The sequence below is a fragment of the Exophiala oligosperma genome (genome assembly GCF_000835515.1).
Source record: "Exophiala oligosperma strain CBS 72588 unplaced genomic scaffold supercont1.39, whole genome shotgun sequence".
Classification (NCBI taxonomy): domain Eukaryota; kingdom Fungi; phylum Ascomycota; class Eurotiomycetes; order Chaetothyriales; family Herpotrichiellaceae; genus Exophiala; species Exophiala oligosperma.
The window spans coordinates 39,330-52,637 of NW_015622856.1; the positions used below are offsets into that span (position 1 = coordinate 39,330).

General features: G+C 49.3%; 3 protein-coding genes across 3 annotated transcripts; 1 reads left to right on the forward strand and 2 right to left on the reverse strand.

Annotated features, from left to right (window-relative positions):
- Nucleotides 1-7,363: 7,363 nt before the first annotated feature.
- On the forward strand, nt 7,364-8,436 carry PV06_11543 (uncharacterized protein; the record flags this gene model as incomplete). The annotated part of the gene is made up of 2 exons (XM_016413235.1): nt 7,364-7,603; nt 7,657-8,436. The coding sequence occupies 2 exons, from the start codon at nt 7,364-7,366 to the stop codon at nt 8,434-8,436; spliced, it is 1,020 nt and encodes a 339-aa protein (XP_016256395.1).
- A 697-nt stretch (nt 8,437-9,133) lies between these two features.
- PV06_11544 (ASTRA-associated protein 1) lies at nt 9,134-9,757 on the reverse strand (the record flags this gene model as incomplete). The annotated part of the gene is made up of 1 exon (XM_016413236.1): nt 9,134-9,757. One exon carries the CDS (start codon nt 9,755-9,757, stop codon nt 9,134-9,136), a length of 624 nt encoding a protein of 207 aa, XP_016256396.1.
- A 141-nt stretch (nt 9,758-9,898) lies between these two features.
- PV06_11545 (uncharacterized protein) lies at nt 9,899-10,777 on the reverse strand (the record flags this gene model as incomplete). The annotated part of the gene is made up of 5 exons (XM_016413237.1): nt 9,899-10,169; nt 10,220-10,272; nt 10,330-10,392; nt 10,443-10,656; nt 10,704-10,777. Coding segments are annotated over 5 exons (675 nt in total), but the record flags the coding sequence as incomplete, so codon positions are not given.
- Nucleotides 10,778-13,308: the final 2,531 nt, after the last annotated feature.

Here is a 13,308-nt window from a genome sequence, read left to right on the forward strand (position 1 = left end):
CGGCGTCCGAGTGGTGTACATGGTATATGGGAAACTAGTCTAAATTCTTTTTTTCTCTCAGATATTTACGTTGCACATCCCGGCCTTTGTCCAAGTTGTAACCGATCATGGCGACAGAGAGCGACACTCCCTCCCAATCTGTTGCTGGTGAGAAGAATAATGCGATGCCACAAGCCCATGGCTTGGCAACGCCAGAACAGACCCCAGAACCTGACACCGCCCGTCTGAAGGAAGACGAGAGGAGGCGTCAGGCTGCAAATCAAGCCAGCACGGGCCAAGGACAAGGGCCAAGTACTGGGAGCCTGCCGTCTTCTGGAGAAGGGGCTGGTGGTACCGCAGATGGGAACAATGGTGCGACCCAGGAGCAAATCGATGCCGTGGAGAGAGTGATGAAATGCGTGCAGACGGATTACCAAACCATCCTCGGCATCCTGGACGAGAACCCAAGTATAGGGGACGTGATGGCGGCATTCAAGAAGCTTGGGTGCTTGACACATGAAAAACATAACAAGGTGAATCATGCTGCGGAGGCATTTCACAGTCAGTGTGACCTCTTGAATTTCCCCCGACATTACAAAATTTCAAACTGACAATGGCACGCCTGCCCGGGACGAAGGAGTCAACGATGCGGCAAAGCACCTCGGAATCAACGAAGCTGCTGTAGCGGCGATGAGAGATTGGGATGGTGTGGAGGACAATCTCGCCCTACCAGCAAATGACCCAAGCCACGAGAGCCCCGTTGAGGCGCCGTCGGAGAGACCAGACACAGGCATGGGAGGCTTCGACCGGCCCACGATCCCACAAATGACCAATGATCACTGCAGCGCGTTTGATGTCGCTGGGGGGCTGCTGCAAGTCCTCACGAACAATCCCGATGACGAAAGAGCGATTGAGGGCCTGCGAGACGTGAACCGAAAGATATTGGAGATCAACACAGCGAATGGCTACCCCGATTCGAAACGATTCGTGGTCGATGTCGATGCCTATCAAGAGGTGTCCAAGAAGGCGCTCCCTCTCCTAGCTCAATGGAAGCAAAACTCCGATGAAAGGGCTAGGGAGGAACTCGTACTGATTAATCAGAGGCTTGAGAGGTTGATCAAGGAGCACGGTTACCCTGCAGATTGGAAAATCAACATACCAGAGGCACCGGCGCAGTCCATCCCAAAACCGTCCATGCGGTCAACTGCCTCAACAGCAACCCGAACTCGGACGGAGAGGTTGCCGAAACACCTAGCCTTCAACGAAAAGGATGGATATGTCCTCCAAGGAGGAGTAGAGAAAGAATTGTACGGCTATGTGAAGGCAGGATACGGACATCGAGTCCTACTTCGACAGGATGGACAAAACGGGTACGACATCTTCGAGTTCGTCAGGGCGAGCAAATTTGGAAAAAAATTTGTCGAGAGGAACCAGAACGTGTTGAGCGGGACAGAGATCAAGGCTGGAACCAAAGCCTCATTACGGGGAACGAGCTGGAAGCAGGTGTCCATTTTTGGGGTCGCTCCCGTCAGAACTGACTTCGACGACGAGGCGATGTTGATGGCTTGGGTGGCATTTCCTCAGAGCGAACCAACCTGGTACTGGCGCTCATATCTGGGGGAAGAATTTGGAATCGATGCGGTGGACGAAAAGTTGAACACCTTTCGAAGGAAGGCAGGACAACTCCCTCGAGCCGTCGTAGATGAGGACGAAGCTGAAGAAAGTGATGATGATGAGGAAGGAGAAGACACAGCAACCAGATTGCGATATCTGAAGGAGGAAATGAAACGGTTGGAACAGGGAACTGCGGGAAGCAGACGTTCGTCGAGCGCGAGAAGGTCAAAACCGCGGCGACGAGTTTGATAGGGAGGTGCGGATGGACGAAAGCTTGGACGAAGCTGAAAAATTCGGTGGAAGTGGACCACCTTCATCGGAATTTCGACGGGTGACGACCTCTGTTTTCTAGCCACCCGGAGAGTGGGTGACGGGTTGTTACACTGACTGTCGGTGTGCCTATCACTCTTTCACCGCCGACACATCTTCCAGACAATCCAGCTCCTGGTTTTCTGTTTTTCAGCTTGCTTGTCAGTGCCCGGCTCGCACCTACTACTGACAGAGCGGGCAACGACAATGGACTCTGGTTCGCAAGCATGCACTCTTTTGGTTTGTTGATTGAAACCACTCTCTTGGCGAATTCGTTTGTCAAAGGCAGCTGATATTTGTCATTCCTTCGCCTTCATAGACTTCGAATAGTTACAGGTAGTGATGAATATATTCCGTTCGCTTCAAGTCGTTCCCAGGTACCTCAGAGGTGAAGGTGGTCGTGATAGGGCTTTTCGGGCGCCTCCGGTGCGCGAGACTGAGACATCGGGGTGGGCAGGATTGTGATTGTTGGGGACAGAGGAGAAATCCTCGACGGCGGAATCTTGAGATTCAGCTGGAGTGGCAGGCCCGCAAACATTCAAAGTGAGCGCAACTTTGTCTTGGCATGGAGGCCTATACGCTGGAGCCAGCCAAACCGTCAGATGTGCTAGTTGCCCTAGACAGACGGGCAACGAAAAAGGGATGGTGTCGACGGCGCAGGAATCCGCCGTAGTTGGCTGATGCGATGGATAAAGCAACAGTGTCCTTCGACCCTCTGCGATCGATCATCTCTGCTCTCGCTCTCAGTGTGGTATGGGACCCAAATGGGACTCTGACCATGCTACGAATAGCAGTCTCTGGAAGGGCTATTTCGGCATGAGACTCCTCCAAGAGCCAGGATTTGGAGCGGGGCTCGTTATGGAAGCCTCCCCTTTGATTATCAACTTCGACGAAGTTGATAAAGACGGTTGACTGTCATACGCTTTTCGGGGGGGCAATGAAGGCCCCAAGTTCTGAATTGCATTCTTTGTATCTCTCTTCTAATCTACGATCAGGCGCCTCACCTTCGTTCTTCCCACAAGAACCGGAACTGCGTGTCTGCTGATTCACGAGGCGAACGGAGCCGCCTACACCCTGTGGATGTCCCGTTATCTCCTGAATCCTCGACCTTCGCGCTAGCTAGCGTCCTGGCGTGTATGGCCCTCAAAATCCAAATCGGCACTCTGCCGCAGGCCAACCACCCTTCGTTAGATCTATCCTTTAGCCTCGATGATGTGAGTACGTCTGTCGCCATGTTGACCAATTACGCTGACCGCCGGTATCGCCTAGTTCCATTCATACCTCCTCTTGTGGGTTGAATCTAACCCTAGCCACCATGATGCGATACTATCCGTGCTACAAAGTGTGCTCACCCAAGGTCGTCCTCCCATTGACGCTCAAGAGCAACCGCGAAATTGCGACGCAGATGAGCATTCCAGCGCTAAAGCTCACGGCCAATTCGCTCATGGACATCCCATTCCCCCAACGCGCGTGCCAAGTCTGCAACCAAAAGATTCAGATGTGGTGGAGTCGATAACAGTCGATGGCTATTGTGACCACGATGAAGTGGAAGAATGTAAGACGGTGCTGAAAGGGGCCCAGCGACTGCCGGATCAAAATCAAGTCCCTGTGATTCTGAACTGGGGACCGCCGACGGATGTCAAGGCAAAAAGCTCGGATTTCAAACGGCCAAGGGAAAAGACATTGCCAAAAACGGTGAGTCCGCGTCTCAAAGAACCCAAGTCAAACAGAGTGGCGGGCCACAACGGCCTTCTGACTACAGATATGCTGCAAACAATCGACCGTATAGGGGGGACCCAGGTGCTGGAAGGGTTGAAAGACACCATCGCCGAGTTGGCTGCTCGGGCGCAGCAGGATAAACAAATTTTCAACGAACAATGCAGTCAAAGCCTTCCGAAACATTTGACAGATCAACCCGAGTCGATGCGGAAATTATGGCTCCTGAAAGAAGAACTTGTCCTCACCGAGGCGAATGAGCAGATATATCGAATTCGGAAAAGATTAACTCTGGCGGAGTTCTCTCATGCATACGACGCGTGTGCCTTGCGATATATGGATGTGAAGAGCAATCCTCAGTGCCCGCGCTCGAGACCGGGACAACGGACATCTAAGACGTCAACTGGTCGCGAAGCACGTAATTCGCGGCATAAACGAGCGGCCATGCATCATTTCGTGAATATTCTATTCCCCGGCGCGTTACCGAGCAGCAAGACGAAGAGGGCGGCGCGGAAAGGAGGTATGGTGACGAGATACGCGGCCGCGAGGAAGATTCAGAACTGGAGAGCGACAGGACAGCCGTGGGCCAACATCATCACGCGTTTTGGTAAAGGTATGCTTCTGCTGATACCCGAAGAACTGTCGGACGCATGGTAAGTTCTCCCACACGACGATGACCTTTTCAAATCCGGCGTCTTATGCTAAAGCAAAATGGAACAGTTTGCGAACCATGTCAAAAGCCACCCTATCAGCTTTTGTGGATCGTGTAGAGTTACGAGTTGCAGGCTTGAAAAATTGGTTGCAGACATTGACGTCCTTGGTCGACTCTATCCGCATCAACTATGCTCTACCTCACAGTTGGGTTTCGGAAGAAAACCCCTCGAGGCTCATCAAATGCGAAAGGACCGATGCACAACTCTGGAAGGCCGATCCAGATCTACCGTCCGCTTTTTGCGATAGAGACACAGCAACTTGGAGTCCTTTGAAGCAATCAGACGATGTTGGCCAGCCGTATGCCGAATCTGATTTTGTTGTGGACTCACCCATGGATGCGATGGTGCTGGGCGTATACACAGGCGAATCATCTTCGGAATTCGCTCTGGTCCCTCACGAAACTGTTTGGGAGGCCCCTTACACCACCTTCCTGTCACATCTTGCTGAAGAGACAGTTCCCTCGCCCGACTTCTGTTCCGCCTTCGTGTCCAGGCATGATGACTGCCCACTATCTCCAAGTGAAGGGACAGGCAATTCGGGCGTAGACATCGACGCACTCTTCGCCATGTCTCCCATGGTGCCGTCCCTGATCATAGATGCACCCGGCACTGATGCACCACATCAAGCATCCACATCGACGAATTGTTCATATGACCAGTGTCTCGACAGCGCCGCCATTAACACTGGCACGGAGCCCTGCAATGCCAGCTACTGGGACGAGTTTCTCAATTTGCCCGAGGTTGGCGACTAAATCTCTTTCATAAATTTCCAAAGGTTAGACTTTCTGGCATAAACGGAACACGATATCTTAATCTGAAAAGATGCGAATAGCTTTATGTTTCACTGAGCTACCTCTTAAAGGATCATTTTCTGAATATAGTCTTCCGTCTTGAAAACCTTGGTTCGATTCTTTTCTAATGAGCCCAATATTTCCCCCAGTTCCTATTGAGACCATTCAGGAGATCGACTCAGCTGCTAGACGCTGATTATCCAGCGACAGCTTTGCAACTTGCCGCTCGTTTCAATGACTCCTGCGGCCTGTATCGGCTTAGCTTGTGAATAAACAGACGAGTATAACATTCTCGAGTTGACCTGACAGAGCCGAAAATGGCTATCGAATCCGAGGCGGCAGGTCCGGGAGGAACGAACGTGATCGAGGGCCTAAAGGGGTCTCACGCTCTGAGCAAATCCATGTTCATCGGATATAAGTTACTCAACCTCGGCTCTCAAGCTGCACACTGAATCTTCTACACCCGCTATACAACTATGCTCTTACGCTGGAAACGCCTGCTAAAGTGGCAGAAGCAGAACAAGTATATCCAGTCTAGCTATAGAAAACCCTCTTACTCCTACTATGGGTCGATAAGGGACCTGACCAGATGGCACAACGAGACCGTCAATATCTGTTCACATCTGTTGGCAGCCATCGTCTTCTTAAGATTTCTCATCCGCTTCCTTACCCAATCCGGAGCTCTGACTCTGGATGTGGTGGCAGTCGTCACATTCTTCCTCGGGGTCATTGTCTACTTCACCCTGTCATTCGTTCATCACCTCCTCTCCAATCACAGTCGAAAAATCATGATTTTGACACAGCAACTGGACCACTTCGGCATAATCATCTTCCTCTGGAGCACCGTTGTTTCCTTTCTCTACTTCGCCTTCTATTGCGACTTCCACTTACAGGTATACTACATCGGTGTTATGACGACAGCCGCCCTGATCGCGACGTTGTGTGTCTCTCGACCAATATTCAGACATCCCGAAAGCCATCACATGCGCACATTAACCTTCTTCGCCCTCGGGCTCTCGGCAACCTTACCGACGATGTCGCTTGTTGTTCGCTCCTGGGAGAGGAGTTACTGTCATCCTGTGCTCTTGGCCTCCTACAGGAACCTGATCATCCTGAATGCTGTTGGAGGCTTTTTCTACTGCATGCGAATTCCAGAAAGGCTCTGCCGGGATGCTTTCGATATCATAGGCTCTAGCCACCAGGTCATGCACATAATGGTCGTGGTGGGGACACTGCTCTATCGAACAGGACTGCTCTCTGCCAGGCGAGCATGGCAAGGAGAGAGTGCCACCGGATTATCTTGTCCCACGGGGTGATAATCTAGGGTTTCTAATGGACGTAGCGGACTCTGTTTCTGGCAAGTAACAGTCTGGTCCAGGCAAACGTGGCTTTCAGTCGTCGATTACATTGGGTACCATGATTGGACGGTAACACTGCCTCTTGTCTCAGAGATCGGGTGCCAAAGGCATCCTATGGCTGTCCGTCAAGCTTAGGGGACGGCGGGGAAGGTAGCTGCAGTCAAGCGCCCATGTCTTCCAAGCTTATCAAAGACCTCCTAGTCGAACAAATCTCGGTCTGATAAGGCTTTGAGTGACTGGCAGCCAATGAGAAGCCTCCTCCCGCGGAGCCTCGTGCTTTTTCGGTGCCCCTATTTCCTTGCCCAGTTTTCCAACCACTTTTCAGACGACTCCATAGCCACTTTGTACCACAGTGCAACCATTGCACCTGTATCGCAAGAGCCTCTACGGGTTCTTTTGTTCTCTCAATCTATCCTACTCTTATTGAACTGCATACTGTATCTTGTTCAACACAATTTGTCTCAAGACACTGTCCACAGAGAAGGACTCGCTAGTCACTTTCTACTGCGTTGATTTTGAGCTGGAACCCCGCTTTTCCATTACCTTCTTTGAAATCAATGGCAATATGCTTCGTAGTGACCATCCTCCTTAATCATGGGCATACCTCACTAGAACCCACCACTATTCTTAGGATCAGCTGAGGCTGTGAGAGATGTGAGACAAGAATAGCATCTAGGGAGCTAGAATTGGTCCCTTCAGAACAAAGGATCGCATTTGTCCAACCCGGCACGAGTTGATTTATATTTCATGAAGCCCGGAAGCTGGGAGAATGTGATTAATCTCTACAGCTCAAACAAATTACAATTATCGACGTTGAAGAGTGGTCATGCCGTCATTCTCGTGTTCCGCAATTTTCTGTTTCTTCCTGTCCATCTTGACTAGAATGACGACCACAGCAGCCGCACCACTCTGTTCGGACACCGTTCGCACGGCTGGAGGCGGGATTCCGGACGGCAATGATCATCCTACATTGTCAGCGGAAGCGGTAAAAGAATTCCAACTGGCGCTCTTTCTCGAGAACTTGGAAGCATTCTATTTTCAGAGCGGACTTCAAAATATCTCTACCTGGGGAATGACGGGCTACCCAAATGATACGATCGAAGTGCTTAGCAAGATTGTGGCAGTAAGCAGACTATCCTGGTTCCCTGTCGGTCTAACATTTTGCGCTTTCTTCAGCAGGAGGAAGTACACGTCGCAACGATCACGGACCTGCTCAATGGCTATGGTGCCACTGTAATTGCTCCTTGCCAGTATTCCTTCCCGGTGTCGACCATGGATGAGTTCATCGCCCTTAGTGACATCATAACCTCAGTGGGCATCAGCGCTCTCATCGGACTGATCGATCGAGTCTCGTATGCTGATCCTTCTATTGTCAATACGGTGTTGTCAACAGTGACGGTCGAGTCCCGTCATGACGCGTTCTTCCGCCATGTGCGCGGCAGAGTCCCTGACCCAGCTCCCTTTGACACCGGGATTAGCAACATCTGGGCGTACAATTTGGCTCTTCCATTTATCGTGCCGGGGTCATGTCCAACGGAGATCCAGCTACCTATTCTACCCAGGTTGACGGTGTCAACACCGACTGCGGCTGACAACAGATCGTCAGTGGCCACGGGAATAGCGAAGAGCATCGCGCCATATCAAAATACCTCCGCGAGCCCGGCTACGGTAACGAACACTACCGCGGTTCCGTCAGAAATGGCGTTCACATGGGATCCCATGCAGATGCCATTCGTATTCGAGCAGGGAAAACAATTGTTTGTTGGCTGGACCAATCAGCTGAATGTGCCAGTGTATACGGTATTATCCATCGTTGGGCCAGGCAGGGGAGTTGCGGATGTACCGCAAGGACTCAATGGGGCGGTGTTTGCAGCGGTCACAAGTCAATTGCCTGATAATGACTATGACCTGGCCCTCGCAACCATGGCGGGCCCGGTTGCGTTATCACTCTCTTAGCTTTGTGTTGAACAATTGTGTTGTAGTACTGTATGTTGCTCCTGTGAGTTTCTGTGCACTGAAGCATCTCCGTTCGGAACGCCGTCCATTTAGCACATCGGAAGAGAAAGTGTTCGACCGTCTCTCTCGCTTGCCTGCATACGTACCGATCTGTTAGAGCCGCATCAATGCAATGAAGATAACTATTTAGTCTCGCTATTCCTGTTCTGAGTTGGGTAAGCACGTTCATCTTTTCCCATGAAAGACGATCATATGGTCGCCTTGTGTGCTTACCTAGTAATGCCGTGTTAACTCTCTTTGAATGCGTTCCGACCTTATCTGGTAGGCTTCTAATGATACCTCACTTAGCTCGGGCGGCGTTAAGCATGGTTAACCTTATCCCTAACTATTATTTCGTTAGTCAGGCCCTTAAATCGGTGGCCTTTTGTGCTTTCTCCTTAGCGATCTTCTCCATTTATTATTATACTCTAGGGTTTATATAATTATCACTATATTACTCTCTCTTTATAAATATCTAATAACATTATAAATGCGATTGATATATTCTTATCTTAACTACTAGTATAATTACCTTAGTGAGAGAACTACAGCCTTATTACTACTCAGTAGAACGAGTCTACGAAACTGAAGTTGTGTGTAACGAGCTTAGGGCTTGCGCCATCGTCGCGAGTTTTCCGCAGTACGGATCCTGTTGTGATCAGGTGCCGATCATAGTGTAAAAGGTCTTGCGCTTTGGCTTGCTACGTGCTAACATAGCCAGCTGAGTGGCTCCGCCAATTCCCACCAAGCCGTCCCGTGCCGAGCAATTGACCGCAAGGTGCACTGCCGTGTCTACCACAACGGCCTTTTCCGTCGTGGTTTCGTCGACGACGGTCTGTATTCGCTTCTCCCAGGGGGCCAGTGTAAACGGATTGATGGTCTCGAGCTCTTCCATCGGTAAGTCTTTAAGTACAGCCAAATGCGAATTCGGTGTCCTGAAGATGCGCATAGAGTCTTTAGAAGGATGGACAGTGATGCTCCAGTGTGGAGTATACTTGCAACAGAATAGGAACAGATGAAACCTCTCAGCCCTGCCAATAGATCTCCTGAAATAGTCGAGCTGTATGATTCTATACATACAGTACGCATAGCAACCCTGCTGGTGCCATTGCAATACCGCCAGTTCTCTCATCGTCCGTGTAGAATAAACTCGAACTCGTGCATCCCAGCCTGCAGTCGCAAATATCTTGCCGTCGGAGCGACTGCTGAGACCCTGCTGACCAGCATGTTTTGTCTTGATAGAACTGCTAGAGTCGGTCTGATGCTCTATGATTGCTGTCATTTGAATCACTGTCTAACCTAGTCTGCGAGTTGTCCACGAAGGTGCTGCCAAGAGTTACACGACGCTGAGATTCGAACATAGATCGTCTCCAGTAAGTTATTAAAATATTGTCCTGAGCAAGCCATGTTCAGTGCAAAGCACCTACTGACCTTCCTTTGCGATACTATCTGCCCGGGCAACCTCACTGATCCCTTTCATCATGCGCTCAATGTGTGAGATAACCGTCTTATATCCTAGCGAGTCCATACTGTCAAATTTGCAAGTGTTCTTCAAGCTGATAATCGGTATTGACAAATCGATTGTCTCGAAATTGTCGTTTACACTCAAAGCCCCCATATCTGCCAATTTTTTCCGTGCACGGCTCGTATACTTGGAGGCGTTATTATGCGTTTCAAAGAAAACAAGACCAATCCTGCTTAAAGCATTAGTGTTGAAAGGATGCGGTTGGGGACAGAGCCTAACGTTGAGTTAAGAATAGCTGAGAAATAATCAGCCATTCTGCTCTTGATGAGTGCCTATAATCGTTTACGTTGTTATGATAGCTTCTTATGTTCTTAACGAGCTGGACTAACCTGTTTCACAATTAGGCCTCCAAACCCGTGACAGATGAAAACCATCGGTCGAGTCGGACATTCCTGCGTTTATTTCTCAGTATTTTGACCTTAGCCCTCGTTAGCATACTTACGGTTCGCTCAATCTCCAAGCACAAGAGAAAGTTGTCAGCGTGTGTGGAGACCTTGTTGGCGGATATCGAGTTGTAGCCGTAGATTAATACTCGTATGTTATCATCTAGACTCTTAGGTAGAAACTCTTGAGGCCAGAAGTGTTCATTCCCAGTCCAAGTCGCTTGCGCGTGCTCGCTGTTGTTTCTGGGATCTAAGTCGTGTATGAAGACGAAACTTTGAAGTCTTTCAGCTAGAACGTCTTGGAGGGCTAGCGTGCATACTCTACCACAACGTTATCTGGAGATATCTTTGACTCTGGCCATACTGTATTCAGGAAGTTGAGCCTATGCGATACCTAAGTAATAAGTCGTTAGGGCCTTCTGGAAAAAACCTGGCGAAGATCTTGAAGACACGGCGTCGTTTACATGCGATAAGTTTGGAGAGCTTTCCGCGCCAATCGATACGAAGGGTTTCTCTGAAATGCGAACGGCACAAGAAGATAGGGATGCTGACTTACATCATATTGCTGAACTCCCGTCATCGTGTACTGTATGTATTGATAAATTAGGTGAGTAAGACTGCCATTGCTTGTCACTGTGAATTACGTGGCAATATAAAAGTCCCGAATCCATAGAACCTTCTCGAACCGAGCACTAACGTCTCTTAATCACGTGATCATGTATCTAAGGGCCTACAGTAGATTAGACAGTACAGTATATTGTAGAATCTCGTGTTACTAGTGTAGTGCTTGGTTAGAACCTGTAGAAGTATATATCTTAATCTTCTCTGACACTCTATTTAGAGTCATGAGATGGAATCCAGGTGCCACCAAACCTCGCGAAGACCAACTTTTAATCTATGCTCATCTTACTTCGTATCGAGTTTCCACCTTACTGTTACAAGTCGGCCTGACCGCAGGCAGCATACGAACCCGTGACGACGGGATGGTACAAGGAAGGATAGCCGAGTCAGCCTCGCAAGATGCGAAGCCTGACACGTAACTTCCAGGAAAGGAAGTGGTGATTATTGTCGGAGGACTTGTCCTTCTCTAAGGGGTCCAAGGGGACGTCAGACTATATAGGTTTCGAAGGGTGTACCGGATCATACCGGGGCACTTCGTAATAATACAATCACGTGGCCAGAGGCCTTCGAAGCGTGTCGAGGCGATACGCTTCGACGCAGTCTTTACAAGTCTTGGCACGCAAAATGTCACAAAGTGGTCGATATGCTGATGTGGTGGGATGGTTGGTGGTTGCGCCACAACACCTCAACACCACTGCAGCACAACAATCACGGGATATATATACACGGTCGTCACATAGCCTTACCACGTAGTCAACTTCGTTCACGATCATACCCATACGTTTTGGTTGTGATTATTTCGCTTCTAGTATATCAGTACGCTCAGTATACTATACGCTCTCCGAGACATTGTCCCTCCTATACTTCCCACTTGCCAAGAAACCCTACGTGTTGTAACGCCCTAGGTGGAGCGAAAACGTAGCAATTACGCCCGACCTCGCGGGCTATGCCTGGTCGAGTTTCGGATCAGCCATCACAGATCTTCTTCGTTTTTCGCTGAAGAAGACAGGCCACGGGTATCAGAAATACTTGGTGGCATTCTGCAGTATCATTGATAAAAACAGTAGACATTTAAGAACGTCCGGTAATTTTTTTAAATCTATATGAACCCTCGTCTGGTCCTGGGTGGAAGCAATCCAGGGGACCATATCTATGATTCCGGTGGCTTGCTTCGTTAGTGATGCAAGTCTTGCCAAGTTCGGTTGGTGTTGATGCCATCTTCTGGAGCTGCTGAAATCTAGTATATTGGCAGTTTTCGGCTCCGTGCAACATGCTGGATGAGATGGTATCAACCCTTGAATGCGTTTGCCTGCTGGGTCTCAATCTTGCTGCGAGAATAGTAATAGGAACTTCAGGATACTCACTCAGGTCAGCGCTGAATGGTTTAGGTCGACGACGAGGACGAGAATACTCACAAGGAGCTCAAGTCCACTCAGAAGTATCTAACTCGAAAAGGTGCTTAGCTCTCTAGAGGGTCCAAGTGATCCAGGTGGTTTGGCAATATTATCTGACGACTTTCGCCATCTTGACAAGCTCCGGGCCATTACTATACGAATCAGACTAGTGGATCCATCCGCTTTCCACTAATCAGCTTCGGGAATATCAAGGCGCACATTTTTGAGACGCTTCACGAATCGTTAAAGAGCGCGGCAAAGCAATGACTCACTAAGTAAGGCATGAAAATTGAAAATTGACTCTATTAAAGCAAGTTGTGGAAGGGGACCCACAATGGAAGCCATCACCTTTTTCGTATCAACTTGGGGCGACCGTTGTTCCCTTATATTTAGACCCAACTAGCTGCACTGCCATTCTTTATTGGGCAATCGCAAAGTGGTGGTCACTGGGGTTACAGACGCGAGTTACTTGGGTACTTAAATATCCTGCCCGCTGGCCCTTCCATGGAACATTTCGGATGATCAGAAAGAAGCCACAACTCACACGCCAGACGACATTGCACTTGAGAAAAAGTTAACGAAAGCGGTCGTAAGAGGAGGTACCGCGAGAAAAAAGAGTTCGGCGCAATTACAAAAAGCCATACGTTGCACACACTATGAATCTATCCGTGGCCCGCCACATAATCTATCTAAAAGCTAAAGAGGCCTACACATACAGATCATTTGGTCACGGACCATGGCAACCAGTTATCAAAAACAATGTATGTCTTTCCCAAGTGATATCATACCTCACGCTAAAATGGCCATGCATTTGAAAGGCTGTTGCAGAGGATAGTTTTCCTGAATGGTCTAAACGACGAAAAAGCAAGAGAAGATGGGGACAAAGCTTGTGAAGAAGCAGAACTGTCTC